Source organism: Stegostoma tigrinum, chromosome 36, assembly GCF_030684315.1.
Source record: "Stegostoma tigrinum isolate sSteTig4 chromosome 36, sSteTig4.hap1, whole genome shotgun sequence".
Taxonomy (NCBI): Eukaryota; Metazoa; Chordata; class Chondrichthyes; order Orectolobiformes; family Stegostomatidae; genus Stegostoma; species Stegostoma tigrinum.
The window spans coordinates 17,911,475-17,933,402 of NC_081389.1; the positions used below are offsets into that span (position 1 = coordinate 17,911,475).

The 21,928-nt window shown below is 42.4% G+C and overlaps 1 protein-coding gene across 4 annotated transcripts in view; it reads left to right on the top strand.

Moving 5' to 3' along the window:
• The window catches only part of LOC125446902 (protein ERGIC-53-like), a 75,357-nt gene extending 53,667 nt beyond the window's left edge, over positions 1-21,690 (top strand). For 2 of the 4 annotated variants that reach the window (XR_007246489.2, XR_007246488.2), the window contains exons 11-14: positions 10,686-10,830; positions 16,776-16,891; positions 17,776-18,072; positions 21,047-21,690. Coding sequence is in view for 2 of the 4 variants with exons in the window: in XM_048520892.2 (XP_048376849.1) it covers positions 10,686-10,830; positions 16,776-16,891; positions 21,047-21,083 (298 nt within the window). In the remaining 2 variants the exon portion in view is untranslated. Of the gene's footprint in view, positions 1-10,685; positions 10,831-16,775; positions 16,892-17,775; positions 18,073-21,046 lie in introns of those variants that run through there. The other 2 variants (XM_048520892.2, XM_048520893.2) reach the window with 2 other exon arrangements.
• The last annotated feature ends 238 nt before the right edge of the window (positions 21,691-21,928 follow it).

The following is a 21,928-nucleotide window of genomic DNA, read 5'->3' on the forward strand; positions in this document are numbered from 1 at the left end:
GCCATTTGGCCCATTGAGCTGACACCAGCCCTCTGAAGAGTATCCCGCCCAGGACCCCCACACCCCCGTTCCCTCCCCCACCCCGCCAACACTATCCCTGTCACCCTGTATTTCCGATGGCTAACCCTACTCAGTCAGCTCATCACTGGGGCAGTTCAACATGACTGATCCACCTAGCTTGCAAATCCCTGGGCACTATGAGCAATTCAGCGTGGCCAGTCCACCTAGCATGCACACTTTTGGACTGTGGGAGGAAACCGCAGCACTTGCAGGAAACCCATGCAGACCTGGGGAGAATGTGTAAACTCCGCATGGACAGTTGTCTGAGGGCAGAATCAAACCCAGGTCCTGGGTGTTTTGAGGCAGCATTGCTAATCACTGAGCTGCTGTGTAGTTCCACATATCCCTATAACTCAAACCGACCGTTCCCAGCAACATCCTTGTAAATGTTTTCTGCACCCTTTCTAGTTTAACAACATCCTTCCTATAGGGGAGCAACCAGAATTGTACGTGGTATTCTAAGTGCAACTTAAACACAGTTAATAAAATTGGCCTCAGTAATGGCAGTCCATGGTGATGTCATTGTGAAAACTGATCTGATTCAGTAATGGCCTTTAGGGATAGAAGTCTGCAATCCTTACCTAGCCTGGCCTACGTGTAGCTCCAGACCCACAGTGATGTGGTTGCCTTTTGAAATGGCCAAGCAAGCCAAGGGTATTTAAGGGGTGGGCAACAAATTCTGACCTTACATCCCTTGAGAGAATTAAAAAATAAGCAAGCCCAGTCCTACCCTTACTGAATGTCAGAATGTAAGCATTCAGTGGAGTTAAGTTGCGAGGTATTGGGCAGAACCATTTTCACAACCGTACTCGAATGGTTGATGACATTGTCCATGTGGATTCCCAATCAAATGTTCTTTCATTACAGTGATTATTGTTCAGAAGTTATCTGGCCCTCGGTACAGAACGTTGTATTTTACAGTTACATAAACGTCAAGAGATTACTGATTATTCTTTTGCTCATCTGACCTCTTTAGTCAGCTGCAGAATCAGTTGACTGTTAGCTTGCAGTCTCCCATCCTTGGCAGCACATTGCCAAAGATAATATCAAGCCCAGAGCAAAATCTGTCCTATGTCTATCAGGTTTCCTATGTTACAACGTTGTCATTGATGCTGTGCGCCTTCCAGCCCCTGTATGTCCATCGAGTTGAAAGCGTACTGCTGTCAACCATTATGTCCTTCAAACAGATTCATTTCCTGAGAAAGCATTTTAACTCTTGAGTTTGTCTTCCCCAATTCCAGACCCCATCACCTGGAGGAATCCAATGTAAAGTGCAGTCAACAAGATGCACTGTACAATGGCAGAATAGTTGTAGAAGTTAAGCAGGGCAATCATTCTACCAGATTGATGTTTGGGTTTGGATTAGGGAACAGGTGCAGGCCATTCAGCCCCTCAAACTTGCTGACTCATTCAATTAGGCTGTGTCTAGTCCATATCATAATCCCAGTGACCTGCATTCTTTCTTTTGTCTGATTAAATATTGCATGTTGTGAGATGTTAATACACACCTCTGCAGCAGGCTGGACATGATCCCTTGTCTCCTGGCCCAGAGGTAGGCACACTGCCACTGTGCCACAAGAGCTCTATTCCTTGGTCTGTTTAACCAAATATTTATCTATGTAAGGTTTGAAGCTCATATTTGGCCTCCAGTCACGGTAACTGTGAGGCCCTAGTGGGACCATGTATACAGTGCCTTCAATTTTATAATTGCCAATGTGCACTATATCTATTTACAAGGGGACGGCTTGTGAGAAGGCAAAATAGTTGTAGTCGTTAAGGAGAATCATCTCAACCAGATCAGTGTCAGGTTAGGCCTGTTGCAGGTCACTCAGCCCCTCAAACTTGCTGTCACATCATATTCCCTCTTCATAAAAAGCAAGCCAACAGGTATGATCCTAACCCTCCATTTCCTGTTGAGTTATCTGATTCAGATTCTTCAAAGTGGATAGTTGTTAATCTAAAGTTCACTTGTACTTCTGCATCTCTTTGCTGTAGCATTTATATTTAAAAGCTGCCTAAGTAGTTCGACAGGATGTAGGATCAAAGTCCCCAAAGAGTAATTTTTGACGATTAACTTCTGAAATTAATTCCCCACATGGCGATTGAAGTGCTTAGAAAGGACTAGGGCTCTTGTGGCGCAGTGGAGGCCTAAGTTCAAACTGTACCGGCTGCAAAGGTGTGTCATACCATGTCTGAACAGGTTAATTAGAAAGAAGGGAGTAACATTTCACAGTATCTTTTGACTTGTGTTTGTTGGCTCCTTTCGGTAGTGGTGCTAAGCAGGTGTGTTGAAAGTTTACAGGCACACCATTGTCACCCATGTAAATTATTTAAGACTCGAATGCAATTATACAAACCCCTATCTTGAGTCTGGATGAGGAGTTTTGATCAGCGAGGGAGCTGTTTAATCTCCGAGGGGCCCCAGAAAACTGTGGAGTTGACTCTTTGTATCAGAAAGACATGTTTGGGAGTGCAGGAGAAATCAGGCCTGGAGAGAAAAGGATTCAGAGGGAGCTCACTGAACTGTGCACGAGAGAAATAAGCACAGATGCTATTTCAGTGTAATTTCTGATGGTAAAGTTGCAGAGGAATGAATTTCAAGCTGATGGAAAGCTGACATGTGTCATAGAGTTCTTCACAAGGAAGAGTGAGGATTACACTGGATATCCATCAGTGGAGGCAAAAGCCTTGGAATGATTGACATGCCACATGCTGAGTGTTGGGTGGAAGCTCCTGTGTTTATCTGATAGATGAGCTAAATCAAAGCAAGAGGTCATCGCTGTCCAACAACTAGGACAGATGCAGTGCCTTTTAAATGCTTAATGCACAAGTGGGTGGGGAAACTAACTAGTTCTCCTTCAGAGATTAATCTGTTTTAAAATTTGTTACTTTTCTTCCACACTGGCATGGTGCCTCAGTGGTTAGACCTGCTGCCTCACAGTTCCAGGGATCTGGGTTTGACTCTGCCCATAGAGGTTTCCTTCTCCAATCCCTTTGAACAGCCCTGCTGAGCTCTGACATTACTTCAACAGCAGCACAAGATGTTGACCAACCCGTAATCCCCCTCTCTCCCTGTCTTCAGAGTTCTGCTCTTTCCAGTTGTGTAACATATGCAATAACAGGGCAGCATGGTGTCTCAGTGGTTAGAACTGCTACCTCAGAGTGCTTAGGGACCTGGGTTCGGTCTCGGGCAACTGTCTGTGTGGAGTTTGCACATTCTCCTTGTGTCCATGTGGGTTTCCTTCAGGTGCTCCAGGTTCCTCTCATGGCTAACCCACCTAAGCCATGCTAAATTGTGACCAGGGACATGCAGGTGAGGTGGACTACAGGGATAGGAATGCAGGGATAGGAAAGGAGGGTTGGATGCACCTCAGAGGGTTAGTGTGGACTGGATAGACCAAGTGGCCTGCTTCCAAACTGCAGGAATCTGATTCTTTGTTGTACAACCTAGACACTGATACTGTTAGCCTTTGTGTTTTGACATGTGGTTCTGCCAGTCAAAGAATCAAGCGACAGGAAGCAAAAGCTGTATGTTACACAGGTCAGCAAAGGGAAGTGTGCCATCAGAATGGATTGTGATCAGAAGTCTTTTGACAGGAAGGTCGCTTTAGTTTTTCGAGGGGATATATTAAATTCTCAGGCATTGAGCAACCCCACTATTTGGGACTTACTTCTCTATTTCTGGTGGGCAAACCATTCTCAGAAAATGATGCTGAGAATGGGTTCTAAGAATTTACATTTCACTCATTTGTCACAAATTAATGCCTGATATTGCAAAAACATATTTGTGGCTTGGTGAAAGAGAATTGAGGTGAACCATCAAGTCCTGGGCTTCGCTCCAATGTTCTGTTATTTTTCTCCATTGTGTTTTTTCCGAGCTGAGAGGCATGGAATTGTTGATTAGTTGTAGGATCATGTTCAGTAGCTGCTGGATATTCTCAGATACTTGGCTCAGGGACTGATCTGTGTGCTGACATGCTGCTGGACTGCAGAGAATTGAACCCAATTCTACCTTCATCAAATAGCTGGACACAACTCCGATTTTGGTAAGAATATTCAGAACCAATAACCCTTCAACCGATTGAACCCAAGAGGTTGGTACATTCAGTGTATAGATTTACTTATAATTACCACTTACATATTGTTCATAAAGACTTCACAATGTTTCATTGCTTTAGCTTTAGATCTCGGTGTCAATTATTCAGGCTAATCTTCAGATCAAAGGGCACTTAGATCTCAGCTTCAGTTCTCACCTGTAGGCCATTAAGCAAAGTGCTTTGCATCTGGTTAATACTGCTGGTGGTGGAGCGTTGCTTTTCGGACTGGAAGCCCGTGACCAGCAGTTTGCCACAAGGATCGGTGCTGGATCCACTGATTTTCATCAATTATATAAGTGATTTGGATGTGACTATCGGAGGTATGGTTAGTAAGTTTACAGATGACACTAAAGGAGGCATAGTGAACAGGGAAGAAGGTTACTTCAGAGTACAAAGGGATCTTGATCAGATGGGCCAATGGCTGAGGAGTGCTTGATGGAGTTGAATTTAGAGAAATGTGCATTTGGAAAGGCAAATCAGGGCAGGACTTATGGCACACTTGATGGTAAGGTCCTGGGGAGTTTCGCTGAACAAAGAGACCTTGGAGTGCACGTTCATAGTTCCTTGAAAATGAAGTCACAGATAGATAGGAGAGTGAAGGAGGTGTTTGGTATGCTTGTTTTTATTGGTCAGTGCATTGAGTATAGGAGTTGGGAGGTCATGTTCGGCAGTACAAGACATTGGTTTAGACCACTTTCGGAATATTGTGTGCAATTGTTGTCTCCCTGCTATAGGAATGATTTTGAGAGACTTAAAAGGGTTCAGAAAAGGTGGATGAGTTGACTGAAGAGTCTGTTTCCATACTTAATCTCTCTAGGATTTTGCTTTGCCTGCAACACTTGCTAAGTTGAAAGTCTTCAGTTTTCTTCATAGTCCATCGCATGTACAAGCTTTCTGAGAAACTCAATATAAATGTGTCCCATCTTTTGTTGAAAACTTGGTCTTACAGACCCCTTCCAGACTTGGTTGACTAGAATAAATCACAAGCCCTACAGAGCACCACTTCTGAAATGAAAATTGCCAAAAATACTCAGAGTCTACCAGCATCTGAACCCTGGGAAGATCATTGACCTGAAATGTGAACTCTAGCGTTCGCATTCTCCTGACACTGTCTGACCTGCTGAGTGTTTTCTGGCATTGTCTGTTTCTGATGCAGAATAGCCTGAAAATCTCACTTGGGAGAGCTTCGCAGTGCTTTTCCCAACCAATGATTAAATTTTAAATGTAATTAGAATTGAAATGCAATTTCATATTTTATTATGATGATAATCCCCCCCGCTCCCCAGCTCCTCACAAACTATATTTGGATATAGTGCTTGATGTGACTTTAATGGCTGTTGCTGCAACAATCTGTACAGCTGCATAGCAAATGCCATCTGCTGACTTCCCCTAACCAGAGGGTGACTTTGGGAAGGAAGCCAAGCAACAACGCTGCGAGTGAATCATCTGAGTGAAGTGACCTATTAGTCCACACAGTGTATAGCCTTTAGTTTTGTGTGGGCAATGGAACCATTATTGGGAAGATTATGTAATAGTTACCAGAATATACAACTTGTCAGTGCCTTTTTTCAAAGTCTCAAACAATTAACGGAGTTAGCTAGAAGTAGGGTAGACAGTTTTAAAGCTAGGGGGTCTCAGTACCATTAGGAGACGAGGAGGAATTTCTTCTCTGAGAATTGTTAGTGACTGGCATTAGTGGAAGTGGGATCTTTGAGTATATTTGAAGCTGAGTTGCTTTGAGTTTTGATTGACAAGGGAGTTGAGGGTTATGGGCAACAGGAAGGGAAGTGGAATTTAGGCCACAATCAGATCAACCATGTTCTGTTGAACGGCAGGAGGCTCAAAGGGCTGAATGGCTCGTGTAGCACAGAAGCAGACTCTTCGGTCCAACTTGTCCGTGCTGACTACGTTTCCCAAATTAAACAAGTCCGATTTGCCCGCATTTGGCCTGTATCCCTCTAAACCTTTCCAGTCAAGCACCTGTCCAGATATCTTTTAAATGCTGTAACTGTACCTGCATCTTCCACTTCCTCTACCAATTCACTCCACATATGAACCACCCTCGGTGTGGAAGAAGTTGCCCCTTGCATCACTTATAAATCTTAAACCTATGCCCTCTAGTTTTGGACTCCCTTACCCTGGGAAAAGACCTTCACTGTTCACCTTATCTATACTCCTCACGATTTTATAAACGTCCACATGGTCACCCCCCTCAACCTCCTGTGCTCCAAGGAGAAAAGTTCCAGTCTATCTATCCTCTCCCTATAACCTAAATCCTCATTCCCAGTAACATTCTTGTAAATATTTTCTGTACACTTTCCAAGTTAATAATATCCTTTTTATATCAGGGTAGCCAGAACTGCATTCCCCTGCTATTCTGTATGTTTGCCTGCGAGAGAGGATAAAGTGGGATAAAATGACAAAGTTTCAATTTGGGATAGCATCACAACATTAACTTAATAATCTAATTAAGCTGAAAACTTTTTGAACAGAATATTTGTGAGCTGATAGCACCATTTCCTAAAGTAGTTGATGTTCACAGTTTGTTCGTTCAGAGAGAGTCACTGTTTGTACCCTCAAATCAACAGACCTCCAGCTAAATAACTGCAAAGGAAAACAGTTCAAAGATATTTATGGTACATCCAGTGCATAGATTCAGTTGTAGTTACCACTCTCATATTGTCCATAAAGACTTGACAATGTTTCATTGGTTTAGCTTCAGGATTCAGGTCTGTTATTTTAACTAAGCTTCAGATAAGGGCTACTTATAGCTCAGCTGCAGTCCTCACCTGTAGGCCATCAAGCAAAGTGCTGTTCATGTATCAACTTTTTTTGGGGGGTCAATTGGACCTTTTTGTTTAGAATCAAATTGGGTGTGTCCAAGGAACGACACCCACATCATTGTATCTTGACTCCTGTAAGACCTGTTCAGTCTACTTTATTAAACAGATGTGAGTAAATGACCTCTGTAGATATAATGAGAGAGATCTCCACAAGCCAAATGTACGATAGATTCATGTTAACCCAAGTCTGAAGCACATTCATACAAAAGCTAAAACGGTCATATTTTATACTCTCGCATTAGAGAGAGAGACATGACTGGTGGTGAGTTTAACAGGAGGGTCAGGAGACCTGAGGCAAGAGAAGTTGAGAAGGAGAATCCTTCATAGTAACCTCAGTCAGTGCAGGAATTAAATCCACTGTTTCTGGCCTCACTCTGCAGTGCAAACCAGCTGTCCAGCCAACTGAGCTAATCATCTCCCGACTCCACGCAAATGTATGCATGATACCCTTCCTCCAGAATTAGAAAGAAAAGTTCACACTTTCGATATGATCATGTAAAAGTTGAGTTTCTAAGTTTTTCAGTTAGACATAAGGGGTTGAGTTTATTGTCCCAGCTCTGCTGGAAATCAGGTCCCCACTATTTAATGAGTTCTCACAAATGTGAAATTGATCAATTTATTTGTTAGGATATTTAATGTCTGGCTGCGTCCAGTTTCTAATTTAAAAGTAACTTGCACTGGCTTTCATCATGAAACAAGAAAACAAATGTTTATTAATATAAACTCTAACACGTTGCAAAACTGGATTATTTATACTAGTTTACAAACTTACACTATGTCTGCTTTAATTCCAAGCGTGACACACTCACCATGCAAGCAAGACTGATTTGGAGGAATATTATGGGAGGAAAAGATTGGCAAAAAGGGACACGGCCTGGGGATTAACAGTCCAAACCATGGGATAATGCAGTGGTCTTATGGCTCTCTTCTATTTTGGGCAATGCAATGGCATTCATTTCAAGAGGGCTAGAGTGCAGGAGCAGAGATGTACTGCTGAGGCTGTATAAGGCTCTGGTCAGACCTTATTTGGAATAATGTGTGCAGTTTTGGGCCCTGTATCTAAGGAAGGATATGCTGACGTTGGAGAAAAGCTGAGGATGAAGGACTTGTTATATGTGGAGTGGTTGAGCGCTCTGGGCCTATACGCGATAGAGTTTAGAAGTATGAGGGGGGATATCATTGAAACTTACAGAATATTGAAAACCTGGATAGAATGGATATGGAGGTGACGTTTCTGGAGTGGCCTAACCTCAGTGAAGGGAGAGTCATTTAGAACTGAGATGATGAGGAATTCCTTCAGCCAGAGGGTAGTGAATCTATGGAACTCATTGCTGCAAAGGCTATGGGTCTGGGTTGAAGGCTACTTTCTGAAGGGTCTGTGTGGATTTGATGGGCTGAATGGCTTGCTTCCACACTGTAGGGATTCAATGACTCCCGTGATTTTGCTATTGCAGATTTGCTTGGTAAGAGCCAACTCCATTGTCATGAGTGGCACACAGGCAGCATAGAAATATTAAATTTATATTTTATAATATATGAAATCCTCGTCTTCTGTCCTGGTCCAAAATTGTTTATTTTCATACACCATAAATCATCATCCCTGAGGACCATAGGGCTGTTGTCTCATGAGGGAGAGATGGCTGGTGGTGGTTTAATCTGAGGGTCAGCCTTCCTGAGGTGACAGAAGTGGTTGAGAAGGAGATTCTTTCATGCTAGTGTCAGCCAGTGCAGGAATTGAACCCACACTGGAATATTGTTGGCATCACTCTGTGTAGCAAACCAGGTGTCCAGCTACTGGAGCTAACCACCCTGTTTCTGCTACCTCTCCTCTCCCCCCTGCCCACTGCCATGTATGCCATCCAAGGCTGGCTTTGAAATCTGCAACGTCTAATTTTCTCATGTGTTTCGAGGGGAAGATCCACTCCATACTAGACCCCTACAGTCTTTTGCTGATGCATTTTATAAACTCGTTTTCCACCTGAAGCCATGTGTACAGCTTTCTTCTGTTTGCCTATTTATTCTGGGGTGTCTCCCTACATTGTGTGAAGAACTTGCTCCGATCGCCAACGTTTTTTTCCAATATCTTGAATTCAACCTGCTGCATGTCATTCATTTGCAGTTTAATTTAGATAAATACAAGGTATTGCATTGTGCTAAAATAAACAAGGGTAGGACTTGTATAATTAATTTTAGGGCCTTGGGTGGTGTTGTAGAACAGAGCAACCTAGGAGTTGAGGTACATAATCCTTTGAAATTTGCATCTCACATAGGTAAGGTGATGAAGAAGGCATTAAGCACACTTGCCTTCATTGCTCAGACCTTTGAGTTTCGGATTTGTGATGTTATGTTGAGATTGTACGAAGTGTTGATGAGGCCCCTCTTGGAGTACTGTGTACAGTTTTGGTTGCTGTTATGTGAACGATATTATTAAGTTGGAGAGGGTTCAGAAGACATTTACCAGGATGTTGCTGGGAATGGAGTGTTTGAGTTGTAAGGAGAGGCTGAATAGGCTGGGACTTTTTTCATTGGAGCATAGGAGTTGGGGGGGTGACCTTATACAGGTTAGTAAGGGTGTGGATAGGTGAATGGCAGGTGTCTTTCCCCTAAGATGGGGTATTTCAAGATTAAGTGACATCTTTTAGGTGAGAAGAGAAAGATTTAAAGAGAGGCAGTTTGTTTCCACAGAGTGTGCTTCGCATGTGGAATGAACTTTCAGAGGAAGTGTTAGATGTGGGGTACAGTTATAATATTTGAAAGACATTTAGATAATGCATGAGTAAGAAATGTTTGGAGGGGTAGGAACCAAGCACAAGCAAATAGGACTAGCTTATCTTGGGATTATGGACTAGCTGAACCGAATGGTCTGTTTCTGCACTGTATGACTCTACGCACTGCAATTTTAATAACATTAAATTATGGTGTAATAGCAATCCTTATATTGGTAGCTGGCCAGTTGGTCCTACGTTTCTTGCGCAAGTTAGAAGGTTTTCTAATTGGGCTGTGTCTCTTCTCTTCCTCCTGGTTGCCATGTTGGCATATTTGAAAGGATGGATTAGTGTGGAAGGCAACATGCACCAGTGAGGCGATGGCCTTATCCAAATGTGTTAAAGTGCACAGACTGAAGGAGCCAACCACCCATCTCCAAAGGTGTGTTTTACCGTCATCCTAACAGGCTTGTGTCAGGGAGAATTTGGCTTTGGTAGTGACTGGGTGGTAAATAGGAAGAATTTGGATCTTTTTGTATCTACAGTGTAAATCCTTGAAATTCCCTTGTTTGCATCAAATATTACAAAAATCAGTCAGACACAATGTTTATTCATGGAACATCAGAGTGTTTGTGTTCAGGGCATTTGTCCCTTTAATTTGCAATAATGGTGCAGCTTCTTTGAGATTTGCTGAATTTTTCTTCAGAACTTTTTGAAAATCAATGGTGCCCAGAGTGATTCCTAATTATTTTTGGTGAGTTTAATTGTAGATTTTGGATTCCACCATTGTCCTATCTCACTCATGACAGATGACTGGTGAACCTGAGGCTCACCACATCTCGGGCGAGTTAGGGAAGGTGGGATTTTCATGATAACCTGAGACTGGGCAGGAATTACGCCTACATTGTCAGTGTCATTTTGCATTGCAAACCAGCTGTCCAGGTAACTGAGCCCCATCTCTGTTGCATTTTGCTTTCCAGAGCAACTGTTGCAGGTGTGCTCTCCAAGTTGAGAGAAAGTCAGCAGTCATTAAATGCCATCAGTACAGACAAAAGCCATGTCAGAGAGATCCAGGAGCACATTCATGTAGTGAAAAAGGATATTGATAGCTTAACCAATACCAAGGTAAGACTTTAAACATTTCTGGATTATGTTTCCTTGGGAGTTTGATCTCTCCATTGTAATGTGTCTTTGGACCAGGATGGCAGGAGTGAATTGTCATTCTGTTCTCCCAGTGCCCCGCTAGACCACAACGTAAACTTAACAACATTTATGAAGAAAGTTTGAAACATCAGCTTTCCTGCTTCTCTGATGCTGCCTGGCCTGCTGTGTTCCTCTAGCTCTGGCCTGCTGTGTTCCTCTATCTCCACACTGTGTGTTAACTCTGAGTCCATCATCAGCAGTTCTTACTATTTCTGAATATTTTACCCAAGTCCTGATATAGCTAGTGGTATGCTTTCCCCATATTAGACCTAGAATTAAAAAATCCATTGACCAGGTTTCTTTAGTCAACACAAAATTAATGATTAATTATTTTTAAACAAGACAAATCTTCCCAATGAAGATGCAGCATTGGTTGGATTTGGCTTGCTTTGTGCAATGCTAGTATAACTATTTACCACTCTATCCCAAGGACAGCAACAATTCAAGAGGGCAACTCATTGCTGCCTTCTCCTAGGCAGTTAGGAATGGGCAATAAAAGCTGACAATCCTGAATTAAATAAATAGCCTCAAAAACACACACACCCTTCAGAGAAGGGAGATAAAATGCATTTCTCGCTTCACATGTTCACTATCTTTTGTGAAAAACACACTTTCTGGCCCAGGTTAATTATAAAAGAATAAAGTCTGTAACATCATCTTGTGGTCAAGTCACAGAATCCCTACAGTGTGGAAACAAGCCATTCGGTCCAACTAGTCCACACTGCCCCTCAGAGCATCCCTCCCAGACTCATCCCTCATAACCCACCTAATGTACACATCCCTGAACACTGGGCAATTTAGCATGGTCAGTCCACCTAGCCTGCACATCTTTGGACTTTGGGACGAAACTGGAGAACCCAGAAGAGGCCCACACAGACACAGGGAGAATGTGCAATTTCCACACAGACAGTCACCCAAGGCTGGAATCGAACCTGGGTCCCTGGTTCTGAGAGGCTGCAGTGCTCACCATTGAGCCACCAGTCCACCCTCTTTTACATCTATCTCTATCTTGCCTGAAACATCTAAACCCTGGAACATTCAGCTGCAAGTCATGCCTTTCTCTCAACCAAGTTTCTGAAATTGTTTTAACATTGTAGTCCCATTTCCTAATCCAAGCCCGAAACTCATCAGTTTTACATATTATACCCTTTGTATTAAGCGAAATACACTTCAGACCACCAGTGTTCATTGGCCTGGTCCTGCCAGTCCTTCCTGTTAGACTCACTTTACATAACATCGATCTTCTCAATCACTACATGCGCTAGTTCCCAGCCCCCTGCCACATTAATTTACACCCTCCCCAGTTCCACTAGCAAGCCCCACTGCAAATGGCAGGAGGTACTGGCTCGGTTGTTAATTTTATATCTTAGATACACTTTTGTGAAGCAAAGTTATTAAGGAATTTGAGCCAATGACCGGTATATAGAGTTAGGCCACAGATCAGCCATGATCTTATTGACTAGCAGAACATGCTCGAGGAGGTAAATGCCCTATTCGTGTTCCTATTTCTAAGTAACCTGTAATGGAACAGACCAGGCCCATTCAAAATATTTTAAGCAGGTGGCCTTGATGCTAACTTATTGTTATTTTAAAGGTAAAAGTAAAATGTCTTGTTCTAGATGCAATGCAACTGGTTAAACTACTCGATGTTAAACAAAACCATTTATTTAAACAGTACGGACAAAATACAACCAAAGAAAGAGGAATTTAGAATAACTTAACTCTAGGAAAACTTAACAGAATAATAGAGACAGTAACTATTGCTGATTAACAGTCCTAATTTAGTAACATCCCATAAACACACCCTCTGGCAAAAAGACAAATTCAGAAAAACAGATTTGTGCCGCATGCAATCTAGTAGCCGAGGAAGAGAACCCCCAGCTTTTGGCTATAATCGAGGGAGAGAGAAAAATAGCTCCTACTTCTTCAAGCCCAAAACAGCAATTGCTTAAACCTAAACAAAAAAAACTTTAAAAAACCCTCGAAAACCTGCTCTGTGAGAGCTGCTTTTGTTTTGCTAACTTAAAAAGTACCCAAGGCCTTGCAAGCTGTTTAGTCTAGTGATTATAAGATAATAAAATGTGAGGCTGGATGAACACAGCAGGCCAAGCAGCATCTCAGGAGCACAAAAGCTGACGTTTCGGGCCTAGACCCTTCATCAGAGAGGGGGATGGGGGGAGGGGACTGGAATAAATAGGGAGAGAGGGGGAGGCGGACCGAAGATGGAGAGTAAAGAAGATAGGTGGAGAGAGTGTAGGTGGGGAGGTAGGTGCAGTACTGCACCTCCCAGTCGCAAACCATTTCCACTCCCCCTCCCATTCTCTTGATGACATGTCCATCATGGGCCTCCTGCACTGCCACAATGATGCCACCCGAAGGTTGCAGGAACAGCAACTCATATTCCGCCTGGGAACCCTGCAGCCATATGGTATCAATGTGGACTTCACCAGTTTCAAAATCTCCCCTTCCCCTACTGCATCCCTCAACCAGCCCAGTTCGTCCCCTCCCCCCACTGCACCACACAACCAGCCCAGCTCTTCCCCCCCACCCACTGCATCCCAAAACCAGTCCAACCTGTCTCTGCCTCCCTAACCGGTTCTTCCTCTCACCCATCCCTTCCTCCCACCTCTAGCCACACCCCCCACTACCTACTAACCTCATCCCACCTCCTTGACCTGTCCGTCTTCCCTGGACTAACCTATCCCCTCCCTACCTCCCCACCTACACTCTCTCCACCTATCTTCTTTACTCTCCATCTTCGGTCCGCCTCCCCCTCTCTCCCTATTTATTCCAGTCCCCTCCCCCCATCCCCCTCTCTGATGAAGGGTCTAGGCCCGAAACGTCAGCTTTTGTGCTCCTGAGATGCTGCTTGGCCTGCTGTGTTCATCCAGCCTCACATTTTATTATCTTGGAATCTCCAGCATCTGCAGTTCCCATTATCTCTAGTCTAGTGATTCTGGTGGACTGCTTTTCACCATTGCCTTACAAACTCTCGTCAAAAAAAAAATCCAGGACAAAATAACCTCTTAAGGCCACAACACTGAACAGCATGCAGTTTTTAGATTCTGTACCATTACATGAATTGGTAATATGATAGATCAAAATGCCGCAGTCTCTAATCTGGAATTATGGTCATTAAGTTTGGGAGTGTAGAATACTCTACCTGCATCATAAATTATTCACATTAGATAGTAATTGTAATGAACTATATCAAGCATTGTATTTGTGGCAGAATTCCTGTTGCGCTGTTACACTCTGAGGAACATTGGAAGGCTGTTCTCAAGCTAAACTGTGTAAATTATTTGTCATAAGTGTCCTTCCCTTTTTAACAGGCTACTGCACACCTTTAGTTAATGTCTTTAGCCCCTCTATGGACTACTTTTCTGTGCCACAAGCTACTGTTTGTATTCATAAGATATTGCCCACATTACTTATTCTGCATTCTGTAGAGCGCATGGTATTTCCCCAGGATGAGAGTGAGACTCAGGCCAGTTTTTGATCAAAATTCATTTTCCCACACAACCACCACAGGGGCTTCCCTATAGAGGCTTCCTCTCATGAGAAAAGGAGATGCAACTTTGCCCTCCTTGAAGTATTGCCGTTCGGCATGCCAGATGTGCTGGCAGCCAACAGGTCAGCTGCTCTGATGCAGTCGCCTTCCTCAGGGACATGATCACTACATGTCTTCCAGTATGTGGGTTCAAAACATCCACCCCTTAAATCCATCATTTCACTCAGAAATGTGTAATAGCCGAGCCTCCAAAAATGTGAGTGAGTGAATTAGAACAGAATTTTTTTTCCTTCCCAAACAAAACTGTCAGTCAGCAACTCATCCTGGGGCTCTGGGAGTAAAAAATGTGCACTATGGTCAAAACCTCTTCCACTCCAAACCACAGCTACCAAAGACAACATTAAAATTGTCTCCCGGGTATCAGACATCTGTTGATTGTAAAGGGTAACCATCATGTTGGAAAGGAAAAGCGATATTGCAAATGAAATGCAATCAGTAACCAACTATTTTGCAGGTAAATAACTGCACTGAGAGTGCTTTTGTTTGTGTAGGTAAGCATTGGTACATTGAACAGAAAGGAATCCTACAAAACCAAGAGAAGGACAAAAGATTTCAATTCTTCAAACTTCTGTTGTAACAAAAAAAATTGACATCAACCTCATTCAAACGGTAATTAACAGGGTGTTTGAAATAAAAAGGAAAATTCTGTTTGAAGTAGTCAACAGTACAAAGATACACCACAGATGGTTACAAGCACTCCTGTTACCACACAAATGTGGTATCATACACAATCTTAAAGTCTTTTTAACCTCAGCTTTTGTTTTGTAGGATATCTCACTTCCCATCTAGCTGTTTGAGGCTTGAATTGCATTCACCTAAAGCCTTATTTGATCTGAATATTATCTCCCTTGGACACAGTTATTGTTGGCAGGAGCATTTCTACAAACTCTCTCGCACTGGGCTCATGATAATCCTGATGACAAATAATCCCTATCGGTTTCCTTTTCCAATCCCTTTAAACAGCCCTGCTGGCCTCTGGCATGACTTCAACAGCAACACTGGGTATTGACCAACCCATAGCCCCCTCTCTCCCTGTCCTCAGAGTTCTGTTCTTTCCAGTTGTGTAGCATGGTGGCTCAGTGATTAATACTACTACCTCCTTAGGGACCTGGGTTCGTTTCCACCCTCTGGCTGTGTGGAGTTTGTATATGTCTGCGTAGGTTTCCTCCTACAGTTCAGAGATGTGCAGGTTAAGTGGATTAAGCATGCTAAATTGTCCCATAGTGTGCAGGCTAGGTGGATTAGCCATGGGAAATGCAGAGTTATACAGATAGGGAAGAGGCTTACATTTGCTTGGTATGTCCTTCTGAAGGTCAGTGTATACTAAATGGACCAGTTTCTATAATGCAATCCTTTTAACATTCTGAGAACCCTTCTGCAACAGCAGGATTTGCTTTATAACTGCCAAGGAGAAGATACTTCCATTCAGAGAGAGCCAGGCCTGAATATTTTTCCATCGTACCAATTGTCCGTGTTCTTAACCACCAACAGAAAGCAATTTGACTGAAACCCAACACTAAGCTTTCTTTATGCCCTGCGCTTCTTCAGCTGTTCACATTCATCGCCATGCCAACTCCAGGTCACTCGAACTTTTCTTGGAACCTAACAATGTCATAATCAAGAGAATGCATTAGCCTTCTTTCTAAGTACACCCCAGCACCTTTTATTCTTAAAGGAACATTGCACAAAATAAATAGGCTTTTTCCATCCCATGATGAACAGTGGTCAGCCTCCAAAAGGGCACGGCAAAAGAAAATTACGTACATTTACAGGAAATTCGATTGCCTCCCTTTTAAAGCTGTGTCCTGCAGTTTTCCAACTTTTTTAAAAAAAAATAAAATGGTTGACTTATCCAATGAGTGTTGGCAATTTTTAGGTTTGGCTTGTGGTTATATGAGATGAAAATAACAGCTTTTTATTGACAGCAAAATACTGCAAATGCCAAAAATCTGAAGCAAACTTAGAGAATTCTAGTGAAATTGAGCAGGTCTGGCAGTATCCATACAGAGAGAAACAGAGTTAATGTTTTGACTCTGTTGTGATTCTTCTGCATGACGTTTGCAGTGTCATACTAGTTTCAAAACATAACTCTATTTCAGTCTTCACAGATGCTGTCAGATCTGCTGAGCATTTCCGGCACACTGTCTGTTTCTTACTGCTTTTCATTTTGCTGTGTTATGTTTCTGAGACTGTCCTAATACTCAGTTAACTTCGACATGATGAGCTGTGAATTACTTCCATTGTTTCTGATTGTAATAACTGCGTACAGTAATATGCCTTCATCATTTCTTTACAGGTTGAACAAGTCAGCTGCCCGAAGGTCCCACCTATTCCATCATGTACTTCGGCTTGGCATTTCTTAGTATTCATTGTCCTCCAGTCTGTATTCTTTCTCTCTTACTTGATACACAGGTAACTGTTTCCATTCTTGGAAAAATAATTGCTCTGACAGTGTGTAAATATTGTTCAGATAGGTAAAGGATGAGCTAATAAGCAGAAGCCAGTCCTTAAGGCTTATGTCCTGGACCATTTGTTAGCAATGTGAGAATGTGTTGGTGGAGCTTGTCCTGTAGTCCTTGGCTGTCAGGTACATATCCCATAAAGACGTAGACATATACAGCATGGGAAGAGACTGTTTGAGGCGCTATGGTGGCTCAGTGGTTAGCACTGCCAACTCACAGTGCCAGGGACCTGGGTTCAATTCCACTGCCGGGCAACTGTCTGTCTGGAGTTTGCACATTCTCTGGTTTCCTCCAGCAGTCCGAAGATATGCAAGTTAGGTGGACTGGCCATGCTAAATTACTCGTAGTGCTCAGGAATGTGGATAATAGGTGGGTTATAGGAGCATGGGTCAGTGTGGACTTGTTGGGCCAAAGGCCCTGTTTCCACACTGTAGAGATGCTATGATTCTATGAGACCCTACGGTCCAATTTGTGCTGATCAGATATCCTGACTTAATCTCGTCTGATTTGCCAATTTTTGGCCCATAATCTCTCTCAAACCTTCCTACTCATTTAAAAGGCATCTGGATGCATACATGTAGTCATTGTATGAGCCTCTACCACTTCCACTGTCATACACACACCGCCCTCTGTGTGAAAAAGTTGCCCCTGAGGTCCCTTTTTGCACAACACCAGGATGTGAAAGGATCAGAATTCCACGAAGTGTTTATTTGGTCAGTATTAATGAAACTTGACTCTGACTGATGTGTGATAAATGAGCAGCTCAATGCAATCATAAAACTTTAACAATCCCAATTTAATTTTTATTTTTACTTTCCCTTCCTGTCATTTCAGCCCGGAGAGCATTTCATGTTACTCAGCTAGACTTCGCCAGTTCGCTGAGCCTCCTTTGACCTCATTTCCTTAAGCCCATGACCTCTGCCACCCAGAACATAGAGAGTAGCAGGGCTATGGGAACACAGCCATGTTTTCCTCCAAGCCACGCACCATCCTCGCTTGGAACTATATTGTCGTTTCTTTACATTCACTGGGTGAAAATCCCCAAACTCCCTTCTAAACAGCACTGTGGGCCTACCTACATCTCTGATATTGTAGTGGTTGAAGAAGATGACTCACCACTGTCTTCTCAAGGTAAATTAAAAATGGGCAAAAAATGCTAGCCTGGCCAGTTCAAGCATGGAAAATATGAGCAACTGTGGATCATTTGGCTATTTGAGTTTGCTCTGCTATTCAATATGATCATGGCTGATCATCCAACATAGCCTGTTCACGCTTCTCCCCATATCCTTTGATCTCTTTGGCGCTAAGAACTATATCTAACTCCTTCTTGAAAATATTCAACGTTCTGGCCTCAACTGCTTTCTGTGCCAGGGAATTCCACAGGGTTGCCACTCTCCAGTGAAAAATGTTCTCCCTATATCAGTCCTAAATGACCTACCCCCTATCCTCAAACTGTAACTTCTGGTTCTGAACTCCCTGGTAATCCAACCTGCGTCATCTCTGTCACACAAAGAGTCAAGAAGAATCTACACAAGAGAAGCAATGGGTTTGTGGTCAGGGTGAATGCCCAGGATCTCTGTTCAAAGTTGTGAACATGATTTACATGGACTTTGAATTCCAAAACCCTCAAACCAAACAATATCTGGGCTCTCCAGACAAATGGCCTCTTGCACATTGCTCTTTGTCTGTGGATCTGTATGAGATCATAACTTGATGCCTCCCAAGGGTATGATTTGACTTTAAATTTAATATTCCTCGGTGCTACCTTTATTTACTCATTAGCTCTTAAGACATCAACATAGATACAGTGCTTAAGTTTCAACGTGTTCCAGGCATCTATTGACTTAAAGAACTATGAAAGTGTGACTCATCCAGGCTTATGATTTATCGAACTGCCTTTTCTGGGATGGGAAAGATTCCATTGCCTTCCCTGTTATTGTCTACACAATTTGCACATCATAAATAAAAGGAAAAACTTAGATGTTTATTCTCTGTTTAATTATCCACCTGATAATAATATACCCCGTTGTTTCGACATGTTATTAATGCCTCAAAAACTGTGCACTATTTGAGCTTTTCCTCTTTGTTTGAGATTGGGTGATATAAGATGCTGAAGCATAACTCATGAGGAATCAGAGTTCAAATGCTGGTGACTAAAATCTCGCTTGGCAATGAGATAATTGACAATTATCCTTGAGATAATTGAAGGAGAAATGGATTCTGGACAGGATGTGACATTTCAAGGAACGGGAGGCGAGTTAATTGAAATGTATTAGATCCTGATGTGCTGAGTGAGGGTCAATGTCAAAAGGATGTTTCGTCTAGTGGGCGACTCTGGAGCTACAGGTCACTGTTTAAAAATAAGGGATCGCCCAGTTAAGAGAGATGAGGTTGAAATTTGTTTTCTTGTAGAGGGTTGTGAATCAGGAATGCTCTTCCTCAAATGATAATGAATGCAGAGCTTTTGAATACTTTTAATGATGTGGAGATGCCGGGGTTGGACTGGGGTGGACAAGGTCAGAAATCACACAACGCTTGGTTATAGTCCAACAGGCTCATTCGGAATCTCAAACTTTCACAAATGCTTTGTGTGATGAAGGAGCAGCCCTCCAAAAACTTGTGACTTCAAATAAACCTGTTGGACTATAATCTGATATCATGTGACTTCTGCCTTTTAATATTTTAAGGTAAAGGTAGTTACTTTCTCAATAAGCAAAGGGTTTGAAAGGTAGATGGGACTGTAGGCCAATCTGATCAGCCATGATCTTATTGAAGGGTGGAACAGGCTGTTATGTTAGTACCTCTTATGATATCCTGGGCCAAAGTGTGCCATCTTTCAGTTTCTAACTGCCCTAACTCAGGTTTACTAAATCCAAAATAGACAAACTGTTGCATTGTGCTGTTGCTGTCTCTTAACACCATACCCTTTTGCAGCCCATTTTTAAAGTCCTTATGAAATGTCATAACATATGTTACCGGGCTGGAAATCAATGCACTTGGACTCATTATCCAGCAACACACAAGCTCAAATCCTAAACTGGAAGCTGGTGAGGTTAGATTCAATCAATTAATTCAATAAAGCAGGAAGAACCAGCGAGTGTCGGCAACAGTGATCATAAAATAGTGTGTGGAGCTGGATGAACGCAGCAGGCCAAGCAGCATCTTAGGAGCACAAAAGCTTTTTTACAAGAGAGTTGCAGAGGGAGAGTGGGAGAGAGATCCCCTGAGGTTGGTCCGGAGGGAGGAGGGTAACTTCTTCAGGTTAGGCATCCTGGAAGAGGCTTCGCAGTGATGTTAAAATTGTGATTAGAGATAATGGGAACTGCAGCATCCAGCTCCACACTTTGTTATCCCATTATCTGTGACCGTAAAAGAAATGGCTTTTCATTTTAAAACACAACCAAAGATCCTTTTGTGCAGGAAATCTGGCCTTTTGTGACTCCAGACCCACAGTGATGTGGGTGATTAGAAGTACTTTCTAAAATGGTCTAGCAAGTCACGCAGTTCAAAAAAGCCACCATCGACTTGAGGGCACAAGAGGGATGAGTAATAAATGTTGGCGTCTCCAGCAATGCAGCAATTCCTGTGACTGAACAAATAGAACATGTAACTGAGTTGAATAGTTGTTTTTAAATATTCTAAAATGAGAAAGATCTGTAAATTCTTCCTGTGCTTGTCTCAAATTCCTCTGCCTGACGTTCAGCTCGGGTCAAGTAGCAAAAGAGGAATTTCAGACTGATTCATCATAACCTTGCATTCTATTTTCCAAGGAAGTTACAGGGCACCAAAAAGACGATGAAATGTTATTGTGAGAGACAGCATGAGTGAGAGTGAAATGGATAGATTTTTGTTTCCAGGAATCTTTAGAGTTACAGAACCTAGGTGTACAGATTGTATCTGAGGCATAAACCATCCATAATTGAATTGAATGACAGAACAGGTCTCAGGGATTGAATGGCCTCCTCCTACTCCACATCTACTTCCATCTTTTGGCTATTACTGGCTATCTTATAATGAGTTCTGTAGCTTGACCATACACAAACATGTGCTTCAAGCCTAGTACTGAAAGCACTCGGAAATTAACAAATGTTTCATCTTTTTACAGGAATAGAAGAGAAATCAATTCCAAGAAATTTTTCTGAGGGGTTGCTGTGGAATCATGAAAATAGTGAATATAGATTTTTTTTGAGCGGCGTTTGTGAATGAGTTTCTAAAGCAATTGTGTGCTGTATGGCTGCCTTATACACGAAGTTTACATGACATTCTAAGTAGGGAACACCAAATGGTCAGTAGCTGTGGCCACTGTCATTGTATATTACTTCCATAGTGGAAATTATTTTTTTAAAATAATCTGTAATTTGAAGGCTGACATTTACATGAAATTACACTTGAAGGTATTTTCTAGTCTGTCATAATTCTAACGTAACAATTGTTTGGATTTGTATGAAATTTACTCAGTGATTATATACTAAAACAGTGTTTGTTTGACCGAGATGATAACAAGGTTTAGAGCTGGATGAACACAGCAGTCCACGCAGCATCAGAGCAGCAGGAAAGCTGACATTTCAGACCGAGACCATTCTTCAGAAAATCTGCTTTGATAATTTTGTTTGACTGTTCGACTGCTCCTTTTTGCGTTAACTGAAGTGATGGTATCAACATATGTCCTAATTTATTTCAAACAATCCTCTTAAAAATAATACATTGTAACACCTCGAACAATGAAATAAATGTCATAAGCAGCCCTTACTTGGAGCTATTTTTACTTCTGTTTGGGTTAAAGGTGAGAGGGGTAAGATAGAAAAGTGACCTAAGGCGCGTTGGAGTCTGAGGGATGATATTATAGAAGTTCATAAAATCATGAGGGACATGGATAGGGTGAATAGTCAAGATCTTTTCCCCAGAGGTTAAAGGAGTCCAAAACTAGAGGCCATAAGTTTAAGGTGAGAAGGGGAAGATTTAAAAGGAATGTGAGGGGCAACTTTTT